Genomic DNA, 27,950 nt, shown 5'->3' with positions numbered 1-27,950 from the left:
ATACCACTCGAGCTCGTTTTCTCTTATTTCTCCCGCACTGCTAATCCAAGACCCAGTCTTGGAACCAGTTTTATTGTTTTTGTCGTTCAGGATTTTAAATGGCCCAACAAGAAGGTTTCAGCACCGTTCGCCCCCCACTCTTCTCCGGAGAAGACTTCGGATATTGGAAGGGGCGAATGGAAACCTTCCTTAAGATTCAGTTCGATACGTGGATGATAATCAAGACCGGACTACAACTACCATTCGACGAAGATGGAAAGCCAACACCTTGCGAAAAATGGGAACTGACCCTAATCAAAAAAGTGGAAGCTGATGCCAGAGCAACCTGCACCCTCCAATGCGGACTGACCAAGGAGGAACTCAACAGAGTTGGACCATTCTCCAGTACAAAAGAGCTTTGGGAGAAGCTGATCGAACTCCACGAGGGAACCTCCGACACAAAAGTAAGTAAACGCGACTTGTTACTTAATAAATTGTATAACCTAAAAATGCAGGAAAATGAGACGGCCTGTCAACTCCACGCACGGATACAAGACATCCTCAACTTCCTCCACGCAATCGGTCAAAAGGTCGAGAATAGGGACATCATAAGGTATGCACTCAACTCTTTTCCTAGGAGTACATTGTGGGCATCAATGGTAGATGCCTACAAAGTCTCCAAAGATTTATCTTCAATTATATTAGACGAGCTATTTTCAGAATTCGAACTTCATGAGCAGACTAATACACAGCCTTCCGAGAAAGGAATTGCTTTGCTTGCAGGTACCGGTGGAGCTCGCGAATCAAGATCACGACGAAGAACCGAACAGGAGTCGGAAGCAAAAATCGACTCAGATGAAGAAGACAATGAACTAACCATTGAACTCATGAACCTTGTGAAAAGACTCTACAAGAAGAAGAAAGGTTTCAACAAGCGGGACCTAAAGAAGGCAGTCCAATCCAAGGAGGCCCAACCGAATTCTAAGGTAAAATTTGAGGTGATCTGCTATGGATGCAACAAGAAGGGGCACATCAAGGCCAACTGCCCTAACCAAAAGGAAGTGAAGAAGCAGAGAAGGAAGAAGGCCCTGGAGGTGACATGGGATGAATCTTCCTCAGAAGACGACGACGATAAACTCGATCAGACGAGCTTACTTGCGCTGATGGCCCAGGACCAGAACAACCTGTCCGAGAGCGAGTCGGAGGCCGAGCCCGAGCAAAGTCACGGATCCGTATTCATTTCCGAAGGGCCCGATCCATCTGTAAGTATCTCTCGACTCAATAATTTAGTTAATTATTTGTTACGAAAATTAGTTAAATCAAACCTTAGAGTCAAGTCACTTCTAAAGGAAGTAGAAGCCCTTAAAGAAGTGACTAACTCCGAATCTTTGACTGAACCAGTTCAGACTGGAAATTCAACTCAAGTCCAAAAACTTGAAGAAGAGAATTCCAGCCTGAAAATTCAAGTCATGGATATGGAGAAAACACTAAAACGATTTTCTTTAGGTTCCAAGAATCTTGACCTAATTCTTGAGACACAAAGAGCTGTTTACAATAGAACTGGTCTAGGATTTAAACCAAAGAAAAAATATAAATCTTATTTATCTCTTGTACAAAGAGCAAATAGAAAAATAGTCCAAGCATGGGTCTCCAAGTCCAAATTGATTAATCAAGTTGGACTTGGTCAATATTGGATCCCGAAGGATCAAATACACTACCTCGATAGACCATATCGAGGTTATGATCTAGGGGGAGCAAAAAAAAAAACGATATTAATAAAACGAATATAATTAAAAATTTGAAATTAAATTAAAAATTCAATTAAAAATTCAAAATTAAATTCAAAATTCAATTAAAAATTCAAAATTAAATAAAAAATTAAAAATTTGAAATTAAATTAAAATTTTGAAATTAAATTAAAAATTCAAAATTCAATTAAAAATTCAAAATTCAATTAAAAATTTGAAATTAAATTCAAAATTCAAAATTCAATTAAAAATTTGAAATTAAATAAAAAATTTAAAATTCAATTCGAAATTAATTTAAAATTAAAATTCAACTTAAATCAAATAAAAATAATAGGAGGATCCAGAATAGCTAGCACCCTCATCTAAACTACCTGACTGGGTAACCGAACTTAATCTACCCGACAGGGTAACCAAACTTTACCTACCCAGCAGGGTAAATAGGGCTAGATTAAAATGGGTAGGTTTAACTTGACCCACGGTACTGGTGAAGTATTGGATGATAGTACGTTGGGGAAACTTAGTCATCGCATGTCTAGGAAGATATGACTTCGACCTGGTGCATTTAGCTAAGTGGAACTGACCGAAGCTACCCTTTATAGATCCTAACCAGTTAGACCAAGGTTTTATACTAAGTTCAATGGGTAGGGTTATTTGGAAAACCTCGAAGGCATGGTTACTTTAATGATATCCTTGTGACTCACCATAACCCAGAAGTTTATCCAAAGAACGTCTGCTTGTTGAACCCAAAGCTAAACCTGAATCTAACACAAAGTTAAACTAAACCCTAAAATTGAACCTCAATTCACTCACAACAATTATAGGATTACCTGATTAAAAATTTAGATCGAGTGAGATGACTAAGTAAAATTAAAATTAATTCAAAATTAAATTCATAATTAAAATTAATTCAAAATTAAATTCGTAATTAAAATTAATTCAAAATAAGAATTTTTCAAAAGTTAATTAACTTAATATTATTTTTCAAATTAATTAACTTAAAATTATTTTTCAAATTAATTAACTTAAATTGTTTTTCAAATTAATTAACTTAAATTATTTTTCAAAACTTAATTAACTTAAATTATTTTTCAAAATTTAAATTAAAAGATTTCTAAAAATTAACTTAACATATATTATTTCTCAAAATAGAAATTAATAACCTCTCAAAACTTAATTATTTTTAAAAATAAATTAACCTAAAGTTAAACCTTTGTTTCATCGAATACAAACTCAAACTTAATCATTTCACTTTCTTTTCATCAAATAGAGTCCAATTCAAACAATTTATGTGTAGGAACATAAAGAATTGGATCAGTGGACGTTAGATAGTGGATGCTCCAGACACATGACTAGAGACAAACTAAAGTTCACAAAGCTCAAACTAAAGAATTTAGGGTCTGTTGCATTTGGCAGCGACGGTAAACTTAAGGTAATCGGAAGAGGTAACATCGAACTTAGTTCCGATTTTATTATTCGAAAAGTTCTATTAGTTGAAAACTTCAATTTTAATCTTCTAAGTATAAGTTAATTGTGTGATAGTGGATACTTAGTCACCTTTGACAAATCTAGTTGTTTAGTTAAAAATATTGAAAACCCTGAAATCACACTTAAGGGGCTTAGGAAAAATAATATGTACTCAATTGATCTACCCACTTCCTCAATAAAGTGTTTTCTAACACAAGAAGAGGAAACTGAGTTGTGGCACAGAAGATTGGGTCATACTCACACCAGACTCATTTCAAAAATGAATCAAAATGGACTAGTTAAAGGTTTGCCCAAATTAAAATTTATTGAAAACTCAATCTGTAATGCTTGTCAACAAGGAAAACAAACCAAGTCAACCCATAAATCAACTAATCTAGAAAGAACTAACTCGTTACTTGAGCTCCTTCACCTTGACCTATTTGATTCACATGGAGCCAAGTCACTAAGCAAGAACCAGTATTGCTTAGTTATAATTGATGACTACTCTAGGTTTACCTGGGTAAAATTTCTAAAAACAAAAGATGAAACTTTTGAAGAATTTAGTCATTTTTGCAAGTTAACAGAAAATGAAAAAGATACTAAAATTAAAAGAATAAGAAGTGATCGTGGGGGGGGGGGGGGATTTGAAAATCATAGGTTTACTCAATTTTGTAAAATCAATGGATATCAACATGAATTTTCATGTCCTAGAAACCCCCAATAAAACAGTCTAGTGGAACGTAAAAATAGAACCCTACAAGAAGCCGCTAAAACCATGCTAAATGAATATCACTTAAATTATCAATTTTGGGCCGAAGCCATAAATACAACAAATTATATTCAAAATAGAATTCTAATTAACAAACTTCACAATAAAACTCCTTATGAAATGTATTATAATAAAATTCCCAACCTAAACTATTTAAAAGTTTTTGGATGTAAAGTTCATATTTTAAATACTAAAGATTACTTAGGAAAATTTACACCTAAATCAAACCAAGGAATCTTTTTAGGATACTCCACAACCAGTATGGCCTATAGAGTCTATAACCAAAATACCCTAAAAGTTGAAGAAACAACTAATATAATATTTGATGAAGAAAATAAACTACCTAACTTAAATGAAAATGTTGACATTAATCCAAGAATTATTGAAGACGATGAAATTCATCCCAACACTAATAAACCAGAGGAACCAATTCCTGACCCAAACATAAGACCAACTAGAGCAAGTACCTCTCACCCACCTGACCAAATTTTGGGTGATCCAAACCTAGGAGTCAGAACTATATCCTCTTATAGAAACTTTAGTCAGATTGCCCTAATTTCTAAAATTGAACCTAAGACTATAGAAGAGGCCCTACCTGATCCAGACTGGATCATTGTTATGCAAGAAGAGTTAGCCCAATTTGATAGAAACCAAGTCTGGCAACTTGTACCTAAACCCTTAGATAAGTCAATAATGGATACCAAATGGGTATTTAGAAACAAGTTGGATGATCAGGGTGAAATAATTAGAAATAAGGCTAGACTAGTAGCCAAAGGATTTAGTCAAGTTGAGGGCTTAGACTATGACGAAACCTATGCACCGGTAGCTAGACTCGAATCCATTAGGATGTTGTTAGCCTATGCAACACATAAAGGGTTTAAGTTATACCAAATGAATGTAAAATCCGCGTTCCTAAATGGATTCATTAAGGAAGAGGTCTATGTAAACCAACCCCCAGGATTTAAGGACTTAGACTACCCTAATCATGTATTTAAATTGAAAAAGACCTTATATGGACTTAAACAAGCTCCTAGAGCATGGTATGAACGGTTATCCAATTACTTAACATCCAAAGGCTTTAACCAAGGTCACATAGATCCGACCATATTTGTAAAAACTATAGAAAAAGAAATCTTCATAGCCCAAATCTATGTTGATGATATAATTTTTGGCTCAACTAACTCAAAACTTCTAAAAGAATTCGTTAAATTAATGGAAAATGAATTTGAAATGAGTATGGTTGGGGAGCTAAATTTTTTCTTAGGTTTACAAATTAAACAAATGAAAGATGGAATCTATATTTACCAAACTAAATATGCCAAAGAACTAATTAAAAAATTTGGCATGGAAAATTCAAAAATCATAAATACCCCAATGGCCACTAACATCAACATTGACTCTGACCCAGAAGGAAAACCAGTAGACCCAAAATACTATAAAAGTATAATAGGAAGCCTACTCTACCTAACTGCAAGTCGACCAGATATAATATTTGCAGTTGGTATGTGCGCAAGATATCAATCTTGTGCAAAAGAATCACATCTAACATATGTTAAAAGAATACTTAGGTATATTAAGGGCACCCTAAATATAGGACTTTGGTACCCTAGAACTAGCACCTTTGACCTTTTTGGCTATTCTGACTCAGACTATGCTGGGTGCAAATTAGACAGAAAAAGTACAAATGGTAGCTGCCAAATCTTAGGTCAGTGTCTAGTAAGTTGGTCAAGCAGAAAGCAACATTGTGTTGCTCTATCCACTACTGAAGCTGAATACATAGCCCTAGGAGAGTGTGCCTCTCAACTTTTGTGGATGATGCATACCTTAAAAGACTATCAATTAGAATACAAAAGTACAAAAATCTTAATTGATAATATAAGCTCAATTAATCTAACAAAAAATCCAATTCACCACTCTAGGACTAAACACATAGAGGTAAAGCACCACTTTGTAAGGGATCACGTAGCTAAAGGTTAACTTGCACTCAACTATGTTGAGTCCAAATCAAACCTAGCTGACATTTTCACAAAACCCTTACTTGAACTTGAGTTTAGTGCACTAAGAAGACAAATAGGAATGTGCTGGGTAGAGTAGACATTGATTTTCAAATCATATCTCCATTTTTTTTCTACATGTTAAAACTGCTCATCTCATGTTTAAAAAAAAACTCTAGGAAAATATTGTTTTTAAAATTTCAGTTTTACTAGATTTTCAAAATTTGGACTTAGTTTAGGCTCAACCCTAGAAATCATGTTTCCCTATAGTTAAGCCAGAGCATCTCACAGACACCTAGGCATACCTTGCTTGTATTTGAAAAACATAGAATGGCGTGAGATGCATAGAGTACAGTCTGGACTCCAGTATGCTTATATCTGTGCATCATTATGAGTCTGGGCGTTAAATACCTAGTCAACATTAATCAAGTCAAGTCTTCCAGCACTAGTCAAATCTAACTGGATCTATTGACTTAACTTGACTAACCAAGTGAAAGTTGCTGCCCTCTAGGCAATCAGCAAGTAGCTAAAGGTTAGACAGTTGGTGAAGGAAATAGAGATTTTAAGATTAAGCATGCTTGTACTTTAGGGCTCTGATACCTGATCAAAACAATTTGAATAAGTTAACAACTTGACTCATGCTTGGACTTAAGGACTAACTAAATTTGAATAAATAACCTAAATTAAATATTTAGTTACTCCTTCTTCATCCTAAAAATTCACTTAACAAGTTCTTACTCCTATTTTTTTTCAAAATTAAATTTTTTTTAGTTAAGCTAAGTACCTTTTTAAACTGAAGCTATATTTTCAAAATTCAATGTTTGCAAAAGGCTTAGCTAAGTGGTTCATATATCAACTTTCTAACTCTCTTAAACTTAGCCAACCTTGAAATCTAACTTAGTTAAGTATTTTTTCTAAAAACAACTAAGTTTCAAAAGTGGCTAAAGTCATCCTTCGACGTCATCCATATATTAGCCTTTTAAACTTAGGTGGAAAATATTCCTTTTTAAGTCCTCTTTCTCCCTTAGTTAACAATTTTTTTCAGTAAAATTTAATTATAAGCTAAGTGTTACACAAGCATTTTTTTTTTAAAAAAAAACCTAAACCTATTTTTTCTAAAAACTTAAAACGTGCTTTCAACTGGCTTATTTTTTGATAAATGGCAAAGGGGGAGAGTAGGGAAATTTAAAAGTAATTCAAAAAGAAAACCCTGTATTAAGGGGGAGCTTCACAAAGTTTAAGTGTTAGCTTAAGTTATGCTTGTATTTGAAATTTATATACTTAAGCTCGCTCACTTAAACCTTTTAAATATATTTATGCATTTGTTTTACTTAACTTTGAATTTCAGTTGTCATAATCAAAAAGGGGGAGATTGTTGGTGCGGGAAGCATCCGACGATCGAACCCGAGTTTTGATAATGGCAAAGGATTCAAAGTTAAGGTGTGTGGTGATCTAACAGTCTGAATGAGATTGCAGGAAAGTCCTAAGTGTACTTAGACAAAAGCCCTAACTATGGTTAGGCAAGGTCAAAACCCTAGGGGGTGGTAACCCTAGGTCATAGGGGGTGGTAACCTTATGCGGAAAGTCTTGGTGGGTCAAGTGCTTCAGGCAAAAGTCCTAGGGGGGTAACCCTACGTGGAAAGTCCTGGTGTCGCGAACCAGGTGAAAGACTAGACCAGCCGGGAAGCGGAAGTCCAGCAGAAAGTCCGGAAGCATCGAGCACCGAGCAAAAGTCCAGTCGATCTGGAGGATCGCACTGGCAACAGGTAAATCTCTTGAGTGGAGTAGGTGAGGACGCGTTCCCCGTAGAGGGAACAGTAGGCGTCGGGTCGACCTAGGGTTTCCGGTCGGAAATCTGAAGTCAGACCCGGACAATCCGGAGACTGTCATCATATTCTACTTTCATATCTATATTATTTTGTGCTAACTTTGCTTTGCAGGGTATGTGTTTGGGACTAACACTTTTTGCAGGACCAAAGGAGCACAACTTAGCCTCGGATGAACAGTATCTGAGGCGCCTGCATGGGGCTTGGAGGCGCCTCGGATGCAAAGCTGAGCTGTCCACGAAGCAAGCTTGGAGGCGCCTTGAAGGGAGCTCAAGGCGCCTTGGACTGGTGGATGAAGGTGCCTTGGAGAGCACAGAAGGCGCCTTGAAGGGATAAGTCACGACCAGTTCAGGCTTGATCCACGCGGGCGATTCGGCTAGTTTAAGGCGCCTTGGATGGGCTTTAGGGCGCCTTGAGCACTGTTTAAAAGGGGGTTTCGAGCAGCACCTTGTATCAACGAATTCCAAGCGATCCTTTTGCAACTAGCTGCTAACAAGACGACCCGGAAGTGCTGCGACTTGATACCGATGACCCGGAGCTCTGAATCTTCAGATTACTATACTCTTGTCGGTATAACTGTCTTTTTCAATTGTACTTAATTGTAATATTTGTACTCTATTCGAGCTTATAGTTGTTGCCCACGGAAAGCGATCAAGGATCGCGGGCCTTCGAGTAGGAGTTGTCACAGGCTCCGAACAAAGTAAATTCCTTCGTGTCTATGTGCTTGTTCTTATTTTCCGCTGCTTATTACTCTGTTAATTTTTCGTACGATTTACGAATTCGAAAAGTGAAAGCCACGAGCGCTATTTACCCCCCCCCCCCCTCTAGCGCTTCTCGATCCAACACAAGCTTCATTTATAGGTGTTGATAAAGTGAAAAGGTACATCTCCAAACATTAAGAGGAGAGTTTGAATCTCTACGCATAAAGGATTCCAAATCCATTTCGGATTATTTCTCAAGAGTATTGGCTATTATAAATCAATTGAAAAGATACGGAGATGATATGAAAGATGATCGAATTGTTGGGAAGATTTTGAGATTTTGGATCTAAGATTTAATTATATCATGGTTGCCATTGAAGAGTCTAAAGATCTTGACACCATGACCATTAATGAACTTGTCGATCTTTACAATCACACAAAGAAAGATTGATAAAATCGGTTCAAGAATCGGTTGAACAAGCTTTAAACCGCAGACGTGGAAGATCTCGAGGGCAGGGCCAAGGTCGAGGTCGTGGTCATGGAAGCGGTGGACGAGGTGACAAAAACACCTCATATAATAATGAGAGGAGTCAAAACTTCAATCAAAGAAGAAGTCGTGGAAGAGGTAGAAGTCGTGGAGGCCATCAAATGAGGTATGACAAATCTGAAGTTGAGTGCTTTACTTGTCATCATCTTAGCCACTATTCTTGGGAATGTTGAAATAATATAGAGGAGACAAACAATTTGCGGAGAGCAATAATGCAAAAGAATATTTGGGCCCTACTTTGCTTCTAGCTTGCAAAAATGATCAAGATGAGAATGAGAGTACATGGTATCTTGATTCCGGCGCAAGTAGCCACATTTGCGGAAGGAGAAATTTGTTCGTGGAACTTGATGAATCAACCGATGGAGACAAAACTTTTGGCGACTCTTCAAAAGTTCAAGTGAAAGGAAAAGGTACGATTTGGATTCGTTCAAAAGATGAGAGTCATCAATTAATTTCCAATGTGTTTTATGTGCCGGCCATGAAAAGTAACATTTTGAGTTTGGGCCAATTATTGAAAAAGAATTATGATATTCACCTAAAAGATAAATACTTAACGTTGAAAGATGATAGTGGAAGATTGCTTGCCAAGGTGCTCATGACAGAATCGAATGTTTTCACTAAATATTCAAAGTGATGTTCCTATGCGTTTGAAATCTTGTTTCAAAGATTCATCTTGGCTATGACACATGAGATTTGGGCATTTGAACTTCGATGGGCTGAAAATGATGAGCAAAGGAAGAATGGTGAAAGGATTGTCTTCCATAAACCATCCTAATCAACTTTGTGAAGGATGTCTTCTTGGCAAGCAAGCGAGAAAAAGTTTTCCCAAAGAGTCTTTAACAAGGGCTCAACATTCATTGGAGTTGATACACTCGGATGTGTGTGGACCAATCAAGCCATCATCAGTTGGCGAGAATAATTACTTTGTGCTTTTCATTGATGACTATTCTCGGGAAACTTGGGTGTATTTTTTAAAGGAAAAATCAGAGGTGTTTAGAACCTTCAAAAGGTTCAAATTAATGGTGGATAAACACAGTGGCTATCAAATCAAAGCTCTTCGGTTTGATAGAGGTGGAGAATTCACATCTAATGAATTCAAGGTTTTCTGTGAAAAAAATGGCATTCATCGTCCCATGATGACTCCATACTCACCACAACAAAATGGAGTGGCAAAGAGGAAGAACCAAACTATTCTCAACATGGTGAGGAGTATGTTAAAGAACAAGAATATACCGAATAAATATTGGGCCGAAGGTGTCTCTTGTGCAGTATACTTGATGAATCAGTGTCACACCAAAAGTGTTCATGGTATGACACCTCAAGAAGCTTGGAGTGGATACAAGCCAAGTGTTTCACACTTGAGGGTTTTTGGAAGCATTGTCTACACGCATGTTTATGATGAGAAAAGAACAAAGCTTGATGATAAAAGTGCAAAGTATCTCTTCATCGGCTATGATCAAAGCTCTAAAGGCTACAAGTTGTATAATCCATGCAATGGGAAGATTGTCATAAGCAGAGATGTGGAGTTCGATGAAGCAGGTGTTTGGGAGTGGAGTACTACAAAGAAAGAGAGGGGATATAGTTCTTTCCTTGATGATGATGAGGGGGAAGAAGGCATGGCACCACCTAATACTCCACCACCAACACCACCACCACAAGATTCACAAACAAATGAAGCAAGCTCAATTGAAGAGCCTCAAAGATTCAGAAGTTTGAGTGACATTTATGATGCCACTGAAGAGGTAAATTTTAGTGATTTTACTCAATTTTGCTTACTAACAGAAACTGAGCCTGTAAGTTATGATGATGCCGCTCATGATTGTTAGCTAGAGCCCTAGAGCCAATCATTTGATAATTGTATTTTGGACTTATTGTATCATATTCTATATAAATAAAGGCATTTAGATTTTGGTTATTATACTTACTTGTATTGGTGTCAAATAAACTAAGTATAATAATGTCCTTGAGTAGACGGTTCTCACCTATATCAATCGGTTAGTTGAACCGATAGTGAGCTGATATAGGGAACACTACTCTTAATCATTCCTACTCAAGTATTAATATTCAGGGACAATGTTAATGCAATAAGACTAGCATGTAGGTCAACTCGATGACTTGATCTCACAAGTCATGGATATAGAGATATCAAGTTGACACATGGGTATACATTAGAGAATGTATACTGAATGACCCGCCATGAGAAAGTATTATGGATCGTTATATGAGTGTCATATACTTTCTCATGTGGCTATTAGTATGACTAATAGTCCTTAGACCTGAAGTCACCATAGATCCCTACATAAGGAGTTATGTACTTTGGTTTCGTCAAACGTCACCCGTAACTGGGTGGACTATAAAGACGATTACTGGGTATATAACAAATTATGCAGAGAGATGTGAGTGATGTAGATGGGATCTATCCCTCCTATATGACAGGAGAGACATCGGTATTCTTGATAGAGTGAGACCACGAAGTGCATGGCCATGCCCAAATGAGTCAATATAGGATATTGAGCTCATTTGATTTAGTGAGTCTACTTGGAGTTCAAGATTTAGATTGGTCAGAGGATGACACGGTCTATGCCTCACATTGACCAATCTAGATGTCTAGGATAGAAGGACACTTGTCATATATTGTGAGGAGTCACAATTAGTAGTCACAAGGTGATGTTGGATCTCAACATTCTTGTAACTTGGGTAGTAATGATGTGTTGCTAGATACCGCTCATTACTTATTCTCCTAAATGGGTTTAGGGCATTGCCAACGTTACAAGAACCTATAGGGTCACACACTAAGGACAATTAGATGGAGATTAGGTTCATATGATGAACCAAGAGGATTAAATTCATTTGATGAATCAAATTGGATTAAGAGTAATCCTAATTGGGCTAACTTGAGTTGAACTCAAGTGGATTCATGTATTCAATGAGTCTAATTTAGATTATGACTCATTAAATCAACTTAATTTAATGAATTAAATTCATTATATTAAGTTGGCTTGAATCAAATGGTTAGATTAGATCAACCATAGAAGAGATTTGGTCAAGTTTGACTTGACTTGAGAGGAAGATAAAAAGTCAAGTATGACTTGACTTTATGCCACCTCATTGGTGAGTTGACATTGATGTGGACCAATGATGTTATTCCACATCATCATGGGTGCCACCTCATGGAAGTTACAAAGTCATTTTCTTTAATAGCTTCACATTAATTGCACTTAATGCAATTTTTTGGGAGTTACACAACTTGAAAGTGGTCGGCCACTTTTGAATGGGAATCAAATTGATTTTCCTCATTCAAGTGCATTATTCCTTCTTCTTCCTCTTGGAGCTCTCTTCCTCTCCCTCTCCTCTTCTTGCCGTGACCTATCAAGGTGCTAGCACACCTTTGTTTAGGTTTTCTCCACCTAGGTTGTCCGTGTGGATACTTCTAGAGGAGTATCTATCTTGATACTCTTGAGATCCGGCACCGTTTGGACGAGCGGGAACGCGAAGGGCTTTGCTTCAAAGGTATAACTCTTTTCATGTAGATCTAGGAGTAGATCTAAGGAGAAACTCGTACTCGTAATTTTTGTTTTAAATCTTTTCTTCGCACGAGATCAGGTGGCTAGGGTGATTCGGGGTTTCCGCGACACGAAAAACCCAACAGTGGTATCAGAGCCACGTGCGAAGCGAGTACGAGTTTAGATTCATATTTTTATGAAAAATATAGATCTATAAACTTTCTGTAAATTCATGTTTTTATAGTTTTAATGGGTAATTTTCTCGTAGAAGCGAAGCACAAGTGTTTCGGCACTTGTAGGCTTCGACTACCGAGAAGTTTTTCCAAAAACGGTAATGTTTCGACCCAAAATCTTTTGGGACAGCGGGCTAAGGCACTCTTGGATCGCTTAAGAGCAACTCGTGATGGTTAGATCGCGGGTAGGGGTACTACCCCTAACCCCGCAAGGGGATTTGCTCCGTGATTGCGCCCGAAATCGCTAATCGGGACCGCCGGGAAAAATTTACTCATAAAATCTGTAAAATTATGAAAAATTATAGAAAATTATGAAAAATAAATAATTTTGAATTATATATTATTTTTGTGATAGTCATGGCCCAAAGACCCAATTCGATTGGACAATTGTGTTGTAATTCATAATACGGCCTGCGTGCCGTTATGTGATATGCGTGCTTGTATTTTATTTTTTTTTATTTTCGTGACCTGCGCGTCGTGCCTTTCTCTTATATTCTGGTTGTAAATTAGATTTAGACTCGAATGTAACTCGAGTTTCAAAATTGTAATGTAATTTTGAAGCGGTGGAAGATCCACACGAGACGGAGTTACGAGGAGGGCGCGAGCAACACAAGGTGGTCAAAGGAGGAAGCTTGAGAAGTTGTTGACCTTAGGTTGACCATGCGATCTTCTCATTGGCTTGAGAAGATCGTAGTAGGGCCATGACTAAATCACAAATTAATTTAATTAATTGCTTTTGTGTGTATGTGATGCATGCTAGTTAATTAAGTAATTAATTAGTGCCTAACGATTAGATTAGATCTAAGTCGTGCACATGAAGCACCCTTCGATTAGATTAGATCTATCGAGTATATGATACGCATCATTGTTTGGATTAGATCTAAAACGCGTCAACTCGTAATGCCTACCATGCCGTGATACCTACCACTACCTCGATCGCATGCTGTTGTTGAATCTGCCAAAGCAGAGCAACACATACTATCTTGGTAGGGTACGGAGGGGCAATCTTGGTCCCGCCTATCAATGCATGGGTGAATACAAACTCAATTAGATTGAGTATTCCTAGTTAACTCGGTTGGATCGAGTATAACTATAGACATTCTTCCATCGGTTGGAAAGTTAGGTCAAAATCACATATATATTAACTCTCGGGCGTATTAGCCAAAGCTAACTCGAGTTTTAATATAAATGCGGATTTTATCCTATAAAGAAGAGTTGCATAGAGATGTAATTGGTAATCGTTACCTACCGATCATACTAAGTCTTGGGCGTATTAGCTAAAGCTAACTCAAGGGTTAGTATGATGTGGATCTTATCCCACATGAATTATAGAATTCAGTGGGAGCATCATTTAGTTAAATGCCTAATTAAATGATTAAGAATATGATACTTATTTCTGCATTTATTTCTGTTGTAGAATTGCCATGACGTCGAACACGAACACCTTCTCCCTGCGATCTGTCCTCGAGAAGGACAAGCTCAATGGAGCAAACTTCCTGGACTGGTACAGGAACCTGAGAATAGAACGTAAACTGTACGTTCTGGAGCAGCCCATTCCGGAGGCTCCTCCTGCCACTGCCCCGCGAGCTGACCGAGATGCTTTCAAGAAGCATCAAGATGACGCATTAGATGTGTCTTGTCTAATGCTCGCGACCATGAACTCTGAGCTTCAGAAGCAACACGAGTTAATGGGCGCTTACGATATGGTTGAACATCTTCGTCAACTATATCAAGGTCAAGCGAGGCATGAGAGATTTGAGATCTCAAGGGCAATGTTTCAGTGCAAGATGTCAGACGGGGCTCCAGTAGGCCCATATGTACTCAAAATGATTGGGTACATAGAGAACCTACAAAGGTTGGGGTTCCCTTTTGGCCAAGAGCTGGCTACTGACCTGATCTTACAATCCTTGCCGGATAGCTACAATCAATTCGTTCTAAACTACAATATGAATGAGATTGACAAGCCACTGCCCGAGCTGCTTAGCATGTTAAGAACTGCTGAGCTAAACCTTAAGAAGGCTAAGCCCAACACTATTCTGATGGTTCAGAAACATAAGGGCAAGGGCAAGCCCAAAGGCAAGGGAAAGTCCCAAGCCAAGGGCAAAGGCAAGGCACTGAAGCCTAAAGGAGGGGTCGCCAAGGATGCTACCTGCTTCCACTGCGGTCAGACCGGGCACTGGAAGAGGAACTGCAAGGTATACTTGGAGGATCTTAAGAAGAAGCGAAGTGAGACTTCCACTTCAGGTATATATGTTATAGAAGTCAATCTATCTATTTCTACATCATGGGTATTAGATACTGGATGTGCTTCTCACATTTGTACTGATGTGCAGGCGCTGAGAAATAGCAGGGCATTGACAAAGGGCGAGGTGGACCTACGAGTAGGCAATGGAGCACGGGTTGCTACTGTTGCTGTAGGGACTTACTTTCTATCTCTGCCCTCTGGGCTTGTACTAAAGTTAGTCGATTGTTATTATGTGCCTGCATTAACTAAGAACATTATATCAGTTTCTTGTTTGGACAAGAAAGGTTTCTCGTTTACTATAAAGAACAAATGTTGTTTCGTCTATTTAAACGATATGTTCTATTGTAGTGCACTTCTGATAAACGGACTCTATATTCTAGACCTTGAGAGCCCTATCTATAACATAAATACCAAGAGGTTCAAGTCAAATGACATGAACCAAACCTACCTCTGGCACTGTCGCTTAGGTCATATAAATAACAAGCGTTTATCCCAGCTCCATAAGGATGGTATGCTGGACTCATTTGATTTTGAATCATATGAGGTATGTGAGTCATGTCTACGAGGCAAGATGACCAAGACTCCCTTTAGTGGGCACAGCGAGAGAGCGACTGATTTGTTAGGACTCATACATAGTGATGTATGTGGCCCTTTCAATGTCGCTGCTAGAGGCGGTTATAGGTACTTCATCACATTTACTGATGACTTCAGTAGATATGGTTATGTGTACTTGATGACACATAAGTCTGAATTCTTTGAAAAGTTCAAAGAATTCAAGAATGAAGTACAGAACCAGCTTGGCAAGAGTATTAAGATACTTCGATCCGATCGAGGTGGAGAATACCTTAGCCATGAGTTTCGTGACTACCTAGCTGAGTGTGAGATTCTATCCCAACTCACTCCTCCTGGAACACCACAGTGGAATGGTGTATCCGAAAGGAGGAATCGTACCCTATTAGATATGGTTCGATCTATGATGAGTCACACAGATCTTCCGACATACCTTTGGAGCTATGCTCTAGACACGGCAGCTTTCATACTCAACCGTGTTCCATCCAAGGTCGTGATAAAGACACCATATAGGATATGGACTGGGAGAGATGCCCAGGTGTCTTTCATGAGGATTTGGGGTTGTGAGGCTTACGTTCGACGTCAAGTCTCAGACAAATTAGGACCCAAATCCGACAAGTACTTTTTCATTGGATATCCCAAGGAAACTAAGAGATATTACTTCTACATTCCCAGTCAACACAAGGTAGTTGTGGCAAAGACTGGGGTCTTTCTAGAAAGGGACTTTGTTTCTAGAAAGACTAGTGGGAGCGCGTTCGATCTTGAAGAAGTTCAAGATACGAACAATAGCACTGATGCCTCGATGGAAATTGAACTGGAACCACAAAGTGTTGTGGATGATGTTGTTCCACAAGGAGTTGAGGAACAACAACCAGTTCAAGTAGATATACCTCTTCGTAGGTCTGATAGGGTACGTCGTCAGCCTGAGAGATACTCATTTCTCTTGTCTGACCATGATGAAGTTATGCTCATAGAAGATGAGTCTACCACCTATCAGGAAGCTGTGATGAGACCAAATTTTGAGAAATGGCTAGAAGTCATGAGATTAGAAATGGAATCCATGTACACCAACCAAGTATGGACTTTGGTTGATCCACCTGAAGGGGTAAAACCCATTGGGTGTAAGTAGGTCTTTAAGAGAAAGACTGACATGGATGGACTTATCTATAAGGGTCGCTTGGTAGCTAAAGGTTTCAAGCAGATTCATGGTATTGACTATGATGAAACATTTTCTCCAGTAGCGATGTTTAAGTCCATTCGGATCATGCTTGCTATTGCAGCCTACCATGACTATGAGATATGGTAGATGGATGTCAAAACCGCGTTTCTGAATGGAAACCTGCTCGAGGATGTGTACATGACACAACCTGAGGGTTTTATAGATCCACAACATACTAGCAGAGTATGCAAGCTGCATAGGTCCATTTATGGACTAAAGCAAGCTTCTCGGAGCTAGAATTTTCAATTCGATGATGCAATCAAACAGTTTGGTTTCATCAAGAACGAAGATGAGTCTTGTGTCTACAAGAAGGTTGTAGGGGATATAGTTGTCTTCCTCATATTGTATGTGGATGACATATTACTCATTGGGAAGGACATCCCTATGCTTCAGTCTGTCAAGACCTGGCTAGGGAGTTGCTTCTCAATGAAGGACTTAGGTGAGGCATCCCGCATTCTAGGGATTCAGATCTATAGAGATAGATCTAAGAGATTGCTTGGCCTAAGTCAAAGTACATACATTGACAAGGTACTCCTACGGTTTGCCATGCAGAACTCCAAGAAGGGATTTCTGCCGATGTCACATGGCGTGAGTCTTTCGAAGACTCAAGGTCCCTCTTCTAGAGAGGAGAGAGACCGCATGGATCAGATCCCTTATGCTTCAGCTATAGGATCGATCATGTACGCCATGCTATGTACTCGACCTGATGTCTCGTATGCTTTGAGCATGATGATCAGATACCAGTCAGATCCAGGTGAAAGTCACTGGATAGCGGTCAAGAATATTCTTAAGTACTTAAGAAGGACTAAAGAATATTTCTTGATATATGGAGGCAATGATGAGCTAGCTATAAAGGGTTACAGTGATGCTAGCTTCCAGACCGATCAGGATGATTATCGATCGCAGTCAGGGTTCGTATTTTGCATAAATGGTGGTGCTGTGAGCTGGAAGAGTTCGAAGCAGGACACAGTAGCTGATTCTACGACAGAGGCCGAGTACATTGCTGCATCAGAGGCAGCAAAGGAGGCAGTTTGGATCCACAAGTTCATCACTGAACTTGGGGTGGTTCCCAGTATCGCTGACCCTATTGAGCTCTATTGTGACAACAATGGAGCTATAGCACAGGCGAAGGAACCTCGCTCACACCAGCGGACTAAACACATACTACGGCGCTTCCATCTCATTCGAGAGATCATCGAGAGAGGAGATGTGAAGATTTGCAGAGTACCTACAGAGGCTAACATCGCAGATCCCTTGACCAAAGCTTTGGCACAGAAGAAGCATGATGTTCACACTAGGTCATTTGGGCTTAGAGCCTACACTGATTGGCACTAGTGTAGTGGGAGATTTTAGCTAGAGCCCTAGAGTCAATCATTTGATGATTGTATTTTGGACTTATTGTATCATATTCTATATAAATAAAGGCATTTAGATTTTGGTTATTATACTTACTTGTATTTGTGCCAAATAAACTAAGTATAATAATGTCCTTGAGTAGACGGTTCTCACCTATATTAATCGGTTAGTTGAACCGATAGTGAGATGATATAGGGAATACTACTCTTAATCATTCTTAGTCAAGTATTAATATTCAGGGACAATGTTAATGCAATAAGACTAGCATGTAGGTCAACTCGATGACTTGATCTCACAAGTCATGGATATAGAGATATCAAGTTGACATATGGGTATACATTAGAGAATGTATACTGAATGACCCGCCATGAGAAAGTATCATGGATCGTTATATGAGTGTCATATACTTTCTCATGTGGCTATTAGTATGACTAATAGTCCTTAGACCTGAAGTCACCATAGATCCCTACATAAGGAGTTATGTACTTTGGTTTCGTCAAACGTCACCCGTAACTGGGTGGACTATAAAGACGATTACTGGGTATATAACAAATTATGCAGAGAGATGTGAGTGATGTAGATGGGATCTATCCCTCCTATATGACGGGAGAGACATCGGTATTCTTGATAGAGTGAGACCACGAAGTGCATGGCCATGCCCAAATGAGTCAATATAGGATATTGAGCTCATTTGATTTAGTGAGTCTACTTGGAGTTCAAGATTTAGATTGGTCAGAGGATGACACGGTCTATGCCTCACATTGACCAATCTAGATGTCTAGGATAGAAGGACACTTGTCATATATTGTGAAGAGTCACAATTAGTAGTCACAAGGTGATGTTGGATCTCAACATTCTTGTAACTTGGGTAGTAATGATGTGTTGCTAGATACCGCTCATTACTTATGCTCCTAAATGGGTTTAGGGCATTACCAACGTTACAAGAACCTATAGGGTCACACACTAAGGACAATTAGATGGAGATTAGGTTCATATGATGAACCAAGAGGATTAAATTCATTTGATGAATCAAATTGGATTAAGAGTAATCATAATTGAGCTAACTTGAGTTGAACTCAAGTGGATTCATGTATTCAATGAGTCTAATTTAGATTATGACTCATTAAATCAACTTAATTTAATGAATTAGATTCATTATATTAAGTTGGCTTGAATCAAATGGTTAGATTAGATCAACCATGGAAGAGATTTGGTCAAGTTTGACTTGACTTGAGAGGAAGATAAAAAGTCAAGTATGACTTGACTTTATGCCACCTCATTGGTGAGTTGGCATTGATGTGGACCAATGATGTTATTCCACATCATCATGGGTGCCACCTCATGGAAGTTACAAAGCCATTTTCTTTAATAGCTTCACATTAATTGCACTTAATGCAATTTTTTGGGAGTTACACAACTTGAAAGTGGCCGGCCACTTTTGAATGGGAATCAAATTGATTTTCCTCATTCAAGTGCATTATTCCTTCTTCTTCCTCTTGGAGCTCTCTTCCTCTCCCTCTCCTCTTCTTGTCGTGACCTATCAAGGTGCTAGCACACCTTTGTTTAGGTCTTCTCCACCTAAGTTGTCCGTGTGGATACTTCTAGAGGAGTATCTATCTTAATACTCTTAAGATCCGGCACCGTTTGGACGAGCGGGAACGCGAAGGGCTTCGCTTCAAAGGTATAACTCTTTTCATGTAGATCTAGGAGTAGATCTAAGGAGAAACTCGTACTCGTAATTTTTGTTTTAAATCTTTTCTTCGCACGAGATCCGTTGGCTAGGGTGATTCGGGGTTTCCGCGACGCGAAAACGCGATTTTCGCGGCCCGAAAAACTCAACAATGATAACAAATGGAGAAATGCCATGAATGAAGAAATCAAGGCAATCACAAAGAATGATACATGGGAGCTAGTATCATTACCGTATGGCAAGAACACAATTAATGTGAAGTGGGTGCACAAAATAAAGAGAAATGCGCAAGGCGAGGTTGAAAAATATAAAGCAAGATTGGTTGCCAAGGGATACAAGCAAAAGGTCGGAATTGACTATGATGAGGTATTTGCACCTGTTTCTTGTCTTGAAACAATTCAGTTGATCATTTCTATTGCAGCTCAAAACTGTTGGAGCATCCATCAAATGGATGTAAAATCCATATTTTTGAATGGACACTTGGAGAAAGAAGTCTATATTGATAAACCTTTGGGTTATGTAGTGCCTAACGAAGAAAATAAAGTGCTAAAATTGAAGAAGGCTCTCTATCGCTTGAAGCAAGCCCCTCGTGCTTGGAATAGTAAAATTGATAAATATTTTCAAGCAAATGCTTTTATCAAGTGTCCACATGAACATGCTCTCTATACAAGGAATGATAAAAATTGTGATATGTTACTTGTTTGTTTGTATGTGGATGACTTAATTTTTATAGGGAATAATCCAAAGATGTTTGAAGATTTCAAGAGAGTTATGACAAAGGAGTTTGAGATGATGAATATTGGTATAATGTTTTACTATCTTGGGATTAAAGTGAAGCAACGAAATGATGACATATTTATTTCTCAAGAAGGATATGCTAAAGAAATTCTCAAGAAGTTTGATATGAAAAATTGCAAGTCGGTGGGGACACCCGTGGAGTGTGGAATCAAGCCACACATGAATCAAGATGGTGGAAAAGTTGATCCAACTTTATTCAAGAGTCTTGTTGGAAGCTTGAGGTATCTAACCTATACTAGATCGGATATTCTTTTTGGTGTTGGACTTGTGAGTCATTACATGAAAGCTCCTACTACTTCACATTTGAAAATTGCCAAAAGAATTCTTCACTACATCAAAGATACAATTAATTATGATATCTTGTATGCTTTCTCGGACGACTTTATGCTTGTTGGCTATTGTGATAGTGATTGGACTGATGATATTGATAGTCGAAAAAGTACTACTGGGTTTGCTTTCTTTATGGAAAATTCAGTTTTTACTTGGAATTCTAAGAAGCAATTTATTGTGACTCTTTCTACTTGTGAGGCGGAGTATGTAGCTGCTTTCTTGTGTTTGTCATGCTATTTGATTAAGGAGTTTGTTGAAAGAATTGAATCTATCACAAAAAGATCCGACGGAGATTTATGTTGATAATAAATCTACAATTGCATTGGTCAAGAATCCAGTGTTTGATGAAAGAAGCAAGCATATTGATACAAGGCATCATTTTATTCGAGATTGTATATCGAAGGAAGAAGTAAAGCTTGAATACGTGAAGTCAAAAGATTAAGTTATCGACCATTGAAATTTGATGTTTTCAAGAAACTTCTTTGTTTGCTTGGAGTAATGAATCTGATTTAAGAGGGTATATTAAAAATATAAATTAAAATTAAAATTATTTAATATTATGTGCATGAATATTGGAGGATTCATGAATGACTCTTTGGATGATGTATGTAGGTCATTTAATATTGATTCATGTATTTATGTAAATACATCTTAGGTATTCTCTATAAATATCCTATTTATTTAATAATTTAAAGATGAAGAAAATAAGGAGAAATAGTTTCCTCCCATCTTGAGTGTTGTAATTTTGTTTTTAATGCTCTTCATCTGCGAACAGTGCATCTCCCTCATAGATAACCCGTTGAATACGTAAGCCGAGCATGTTGAATGTCTTGAGCAAGAGAATTCACGTATCAACTACAAATACAATGATAAGTATACATATACACAGAGTGAAAATTACAAGCTAAGTAATGAAAAAAAGAATGTTTATATATATTAACAAAATGTTTCCAGTACAACAATTAATGTCTCAAGTAGAGAAGGAAACTAATCAGCTGGACAAGCTCCAAACTCTAAGCTCTCCAGTGGCATCGCCGGTAAAGAATAAACCACTAGGGTCACTTTTGACCACCTTCAACTCCTCACTAAAGTGAATTTGGCCCCTCTGCGTGAATCTGCAAAACAAGAACAAAGATTAAAGATCATGCTTATCGATTCTCTCGTAATTTCAAAAGAATAAACATGATGATAAATCAATCTTAAATTAGCACATACGATGGCAAATCATAGAGACAAACGGAACGATCACTGCGTGCACATATCAATACTGACTTAGCATTAGCATCGCTAATGCCGCAAAGAGAAATCACGCCCTGAAGAAATTAAACAAAAAGTAATTAAAGGTGAAATAACGATCATTAGAATATTAAAACTAGCTAGCTAGTGGGAATATTAAAAATTACTCACATTATTTTCTTGATGTGTATAAACTAGTTGCAACTGTTGACTTCCTTCGGAAGTGGCCCAAATCTGCACAAAGAAAAATTAAATGATTATTACAAATAAATGTTAATATTAAATCATGTACAATATAATAAATGCAGCAATAAAGCAATGAATATAATACTTACTTTTATTGAGTTATCAAGAGAGCAAGATAGGATATACGGCCCCCATGAAAGCAGCGACATCACTGATGATGTATGACCATTAATTGTTTGTATGCATTGTAACGAAGTGAGATCCCACACCTGGAGTCAAGTAAAAATAAAGGGATTAATTATAAAATAACCATGCATTATTCGAACATTTAATAATAAAAATAATAATAATAATTACCTTAATTGTGTGATCCATAGAACCGGAATAGAGTTTATCTTCATGCACTAGCAGTGACACTACCGGAAGTAGATGCCCATCGAGAGATGCCATCGGCTGTACTGTAATTAATTCTTCTGAATTGAATTGCCAAGCCAAAATGGATCCATCCTGTAACAATAAACACAAAAATGAGATTTATTGCATGAAAAGTCACATCAAATAATTTAATATTAAAACGCGATTCAAAATAATATATATATATACCTGGATACCAGCAAAAACGAATCCATTCGAAGCAGCTATAGCATGAACTTGTCCTCCAAGCTTTTCGATTATATACTGAGTTTTGGTATGTGAATTGTAGGCCTGTCAATAAATTAATTAATTAAAATAAGGTTAATTAGTAAGTCATTAAACAAAAACAATTTAATGAAATGTGAAAAAAATAAATATATATGTGTCGGAAGTTCTCACTTGGAAAGAATCGAAGACGCCCATAAAGCTCCAATGTTGCTCAGTGAGGAGGGCTCCAACTTCAGCACCCATAATGTTTACACGAACACGCTGGAAAATGTTTAATGATTTTTAAGTAAACAAATTAATTAAAGAGGTAGTAAATGAATAATGTTAAACAGAATGTATATATTAATTAAATTCCATAAAATTAATTAATTAACCTGTCCGGTGACTGAATCCCAGACGCTGATGGTTCCATCTTTGCTTCCTAGGAGCAATCTGTTTGTAGCGGATGCTAATGCGATCCCAGATATGGCCTGTTAATTCCATCACCAAATCAATTAATAAAAACGAGCTAGAATTAATTAAATGAATAGGAATTCATGAAACAATTAATTAAAGAACAAATTAAATGACTAAAGAATTTATAAAATTCAAACAAAAAATATTATTATATCGGTAATTATCACCTGTTGATGCCCCCGGAGCGTGGCCAGAAGAGAGCAATTGCTCTCGTTACGAACCGTGTCCCTGTCAGTGGCGATCTTATTCTTATCATCAGCGATGACCTGCTACATCAGAATAATAAGATATAATTAAATGAACAACGATATAATTGAATTTGAACAAATAATAATAATAATAATAATAATAATAATAATAATAATAATAATAATAATAATAAAAAACCTAGATGATGACCTGCTGATTCGCTGGGGCAGTGTCGGCGACTATCTCGTCGGCGAATGACTCAACAGGTCTCGGTCTCTCAACAGTAGAGAGGTTGGCTCCGGAGGAAGCATGCGGCGAAACAACGGAGGAAGCAGTATTCTCTCCCCTCCATGCGAGATCGTGCTTGTCGTTTGTCACCGGAGCAGAGGGAGGCTCCAGGTTGCGCTTGCCCTTTGTTGCCGGAGCAAACGGGGGCTGCAGATTGCGCTTGGCGTTTGTTGCCGGAGATGACAACGGGGTCTGCAGATTGCGCTTGGCGTTTGTTGCCGGAGATGACAACGGGGTCTGTAGATTGCGCTTGGTGTTTTTCTCCGGAGCAGAGGGGGGTTGTTCGGCGTGGAGGAAGCGACAAGGTCGACGGTTGCATCGACCCGCGCGCCAGAAGACGCAAGGGACCGCCACCGGCGGCTTCTGAAGAACCACCCTCTTGTTGCGATGGAGAACACACGATTCCATCTCCGCCGCAATTGATCGAGAGAAAAGAGTTGTGGATTGGGGAGGAAGGAATTGAAGAATGATTACGAACACGCTAGGTTAAAACATTTATATGTAATCCTAAAAATGGCGGGATGTTTGATAATTAGGCAGGTTAATGTCAGTGTCACTGGGCTATTTACTCAACTTTAAGTCTAACACTTTCTAAAATTAAATAGTTAGTTTTTAAACTTTATAAGTAAAAAAAGTTAAATCTTATCCATAAATGATACTTTAGAAACACTCTACTAAACCAATTACATCTTGACTTGGATATAAAGGCAGATTATGGATCGCCAATGAATTTTTTTTTTTGTCCAAATTAAACTTAGTTGGTAATATTTAAAATTATCCTACAAATTAAATTTGATCAATAAAAAATTAAAATTATCGAAAAAATAAATTTTAGCGGTAAATAATTATAATAATTGACTGATGCGGTAATGATGAGCGATTCTACCCTGCAATCATGGTGGAGGTCAAAGGAGGTCAAAATCAAGACGATCAATGCGAAGGGTCGTCCCTTCGGCCGAGCGGCTATGCCGCTCAGCAAGCAGAAAGTCTTCAGCTTCCTTCAGCTTCTAGGCGAGAGCCCGAGCCTCCTTATTCTTCTCATCCAGGTCGGCGATAGCTCGGTTCTTCTGCGCGTTCACCGATTCGATCTTGTTATCAAAAGTAGCGACCTGCTTATTCAGTCACTCGAGCATGGTGGCCTGGCCAGCGCTCTTTGCCCGTTCGGCCTCGAGCAGCTAATTACTTTAGTTGGTGTCGTCGACACCGGGCATGACTGCCAGAAAATCGTACGGCGGAAGGTTTCACCAGCACTTCAGAGATATGCTCGCCCTATTAAAGTACTGTGTTAGAGACACTTTGATAACAAGTCTTTTCAGGGAATGTTTTGAGAAGCGTGTTCGCTTTGGGAAGCATGCACACACGCTACCAGATCTCTATATAAAAGGGAGTCCAAACATCGCGCGGAGGTATGCGATATTCACTGTTTGTGCTGCAGAAGTCTTCTTGTTGCTCCGCTTTCCACTTAGTCGCCGGTGACTAACTTGAGCGTCGGAGGACCAGCACTGAGGTCCTCTTCCTTGCTTGACACTGACGTAGTCTGTGTTGCAGGTCCGCGTGGAGTCTACAGCGTGAGCACCACATCTCCAGCTTTCTGTCTCGACTTTCGGACAGGATCATATTTGGCGCCGTCTGTGGGAACGTCACCTGCATCCGAGCTGAGAAGATGGAGGACGCTGGATGACTCACCACCGTGACACTCACCCAGGAAGAGCTTGAGATGCTCGTTCAAGCCCAAGCAACAAAAATGATCCAGCAACAACAACAACAGACATTAGTCGATCGGCAAGCGCCACAGCCTGCAACATCAGCAGCCGGTAGACGAGCAGGGCCGGAAGACCGAGTAGAGCAAATCTCCGTCTAGGGGCAGAATCGAATGTCAACCGGCACACAGGGTGAAGCGCCACCCGCGCTGATCCCCTTTCAACACGCTTTGTTCCAAACCCCCTCAGAGATAGCCCAGGTGCATTAGGAGCGGGGATCATCTTCGGATGATGCTCTTGTTCAGGACACATGCAAAGGCAAGGCGCCCCGAAGCAACAGGTCTCCCGAACGGATCAACCGTCAGTTCTTAGAGGAGATCTTACAAGAACCTCTACCCAGACACTACACCTCGCTGGCAATCGGGACGTACAACGGATCGACCGATCCAGACGATCATCTGGATCGTTTCGAAACGAAGCCACGCTGCACCAGTACACGGACGGAGTGAAGTGCCGAGTTTTTCTCACTATGCTCTCCGGATCGGCGCAGCGCTGGTTCCGAAGATTACCGGATGGCTCAATATGGAGCTTCAAAGACTTCCGAGCCGCGTTCCAGTACCATTTCGCCAGCAGCTTACGTTATCAGAAGACGAGCATCAGTCTCTTTGCCCTAAAGCAAGGGCCCAAGGAAGCGCTTGGAGCATACATCCAGCGTTTCAACCAAGTAGCCATGGACATCCCCTTGGTCTCGTCCGAGACAATGATGAACGCCTTCACACAGGGACTCGCCGAGAGACCCCTTGCCTGGCTCGGCACTGACGCTGCTTGTGTTACAGGTAGGAGTAAGGTCCACCAGAGGCCAGCAAGAGTGTCACATCCCCAACATACGTCTCCCCAACTTTCGAACAGGATCATCGACAAAATAAATTTTAGCGGTAAATAATTATAATAACTTATCAAAATTTATTTTGACAAATAATTTTAATTTTTTAATAACTAAAGTTTAATTTTAATTTGGTCGATAAGTATGTAATTTTAATTTGGCTAAAGTCAAATTTGATCATAATTTAAAATTTTTACAGGGCAAAATTGGATTTTACATACAATTTATAATTCGTTTAGTCAAAATTAAATTTGACATATATTTCAAATTACTTTATTAGTTATTTTGATATTAAAATATTTTACTTTGTCCTTTGAAAATTACATTTATTATTATTATATTACTTATTTATTTTTAATTTTGGTCTAATTATAAATATTTGAGGCTTCGAAAAGTAGTCAAAGTAGATCCATAAGATATTATATTAAATTTGAAACATCTTTATTTTTTTATTTTTTACCAATAACTTTTTTCCCTAACACAAATATTATATATATTATATAAAATTTATATCTTTTATTAATTTTGATCGTCTTTGTTGAACAAATTATATCTTTTAGTAAATATATTAATGGATCAAGCGGAGACTATGAAAGCGGCCTTATTTGAAGTTGAAGAATTTAGTCCCACATCTGGTATTTTCCATCAAGCGGAGACAAGCTTGCACTATAAAGTTGGCGCGGGTTCACTAGTGTAAACCATCTTTGCGCTTGGGGCAATGTCGCAGCTAGTGAGGTTTTAACCGAGGCGCGACAATTGCTGGTTGAAAACTATTTCCAAACCCCCTCTTTGGCCTGGGTTTTGCCCAGTACCTTAGAGAATTTCTTGAAGGGTTCCTCAAAACAGGAAAGCCCTGCAATTTTAAGTTAAATTTGGGTGCTTCTGACGTTAATTGCCACGATGGAAAATAATTTATGATCATTAATTATAACTGTATAAAAAATAATATGGATAATGAAACATCATTTTTATCATCCGTGTTTCAACAAAACTTAATCTGCCTCTACTTGATTATAATAGATTATAATAATTGATTGATGCGGTAATAATGAAGGTTATAATAGATTATAATAATTGATTGATGCGGTAATAATGAAGGGTATAATTGATTGATGTGGTAATAATGAATGATAGGGTAATAATGAAGGATTTTATCATGTTGTCATGATGTAGGTCAAAATTAAGGTGGTCAATGTGAAGAGGCACGGATGTAGGTCAAACTCAAGACGATCAATGTGAAGTGACGTCTCTTCGGCCGAGCAGCTATACCGCTTGACGTCCAGGAAGTCTTCAATTTCTGGGCAAGAGTCCGGGCCTCCTTATTCTTCTCGTCTAGGTCGGCGATGGCTCAATTCTTCGCATTCGTCGACTCGATCTTGTTATCAAAAGTGATGACCT

General features: G+C 38.5%; 1 protein-coding gene and 1 pseudogene across 1 annotated transcript; one reads left to right on the top strand and one right to left on the bottom strand.

Annotated features, from left to right (window-relative positions):
- Positions 1–21,963: 21,963 nt before the first annotated feature.
- Positions 21,964–24,377, bottom strand: LOC122013940 (zinc finger CCCH domain-containing protein 17-like). Its single transcript, XM_042570151.1, has 10 exons — positions 23,892–24,377; positions 23,660–23,758; positions 23,411–23,506; positions 23,208–23,297; positions 22,998–23,099; positions 22,752–22,901; positions 22,544–22,663; positions 22,380–22,442; positions 22,188–22,285; positions 21,964–22,087 (listed from the first exon to the last, which is right to left on the bottom strand). Exons 1-10 carry the CDS (start codon positions 24,375–24,377, stop codon positions 21,964–21,966), a joined length of 1,428 nt encoding a protein of 475 aa, XP_042426085.1.
- A 2,875-nt stretch (positions 24,378–27,252) lies between these two features.
- LOC122018198 lies at positions 27,253–27,396 on the top strand (annotated as a pseudogene).
- The last annotated feature ends 554 nt before the right edge of the window (positions 27,397–27,950 follow it).

The sequence above is a fragment of the Zingiber officinale genome, chromosome 8B (genome assembly GCF_018446385.1).
Source record: "Zingiber officinale cultivar Zhangliang chromosome 8B, Zo_v1.1, whole genome shotgun sequence".
Taxonomy (NCBI): Eukaryota; Viridiplantae; Streptophyta; class Magnoliopsida; order Zingiberales; family Zingiberaceae; genus Zingiber; species Zingiber officinale.
This window is presented reverse-complemented; position numbering and strand designations above follow the sequence as displayed.

Coding starts and splice junctions, on each gene's coding strand:
- LOC122013940 (XM_042570151.1), bottom strand. CDS start 24,377: ATGGAATCGTGTGTTCTCCATCGCAACAAGAGGGTGGTTCTTCAGAAG. Junction 23,507..23,659: donor CGCTCCGGGGGCATCAACAG/GTGATAATTACC, acceptor TGGAATTAACAG/GCCATATCTGGGATCGCATT. Junction 22,286..22,379: donor ATACACATCAAGAAAATAAT/GTGAGTAATTTT, acceptor TAATTTCTTCAG/GGCGTGATTTCTCTTTGCGG.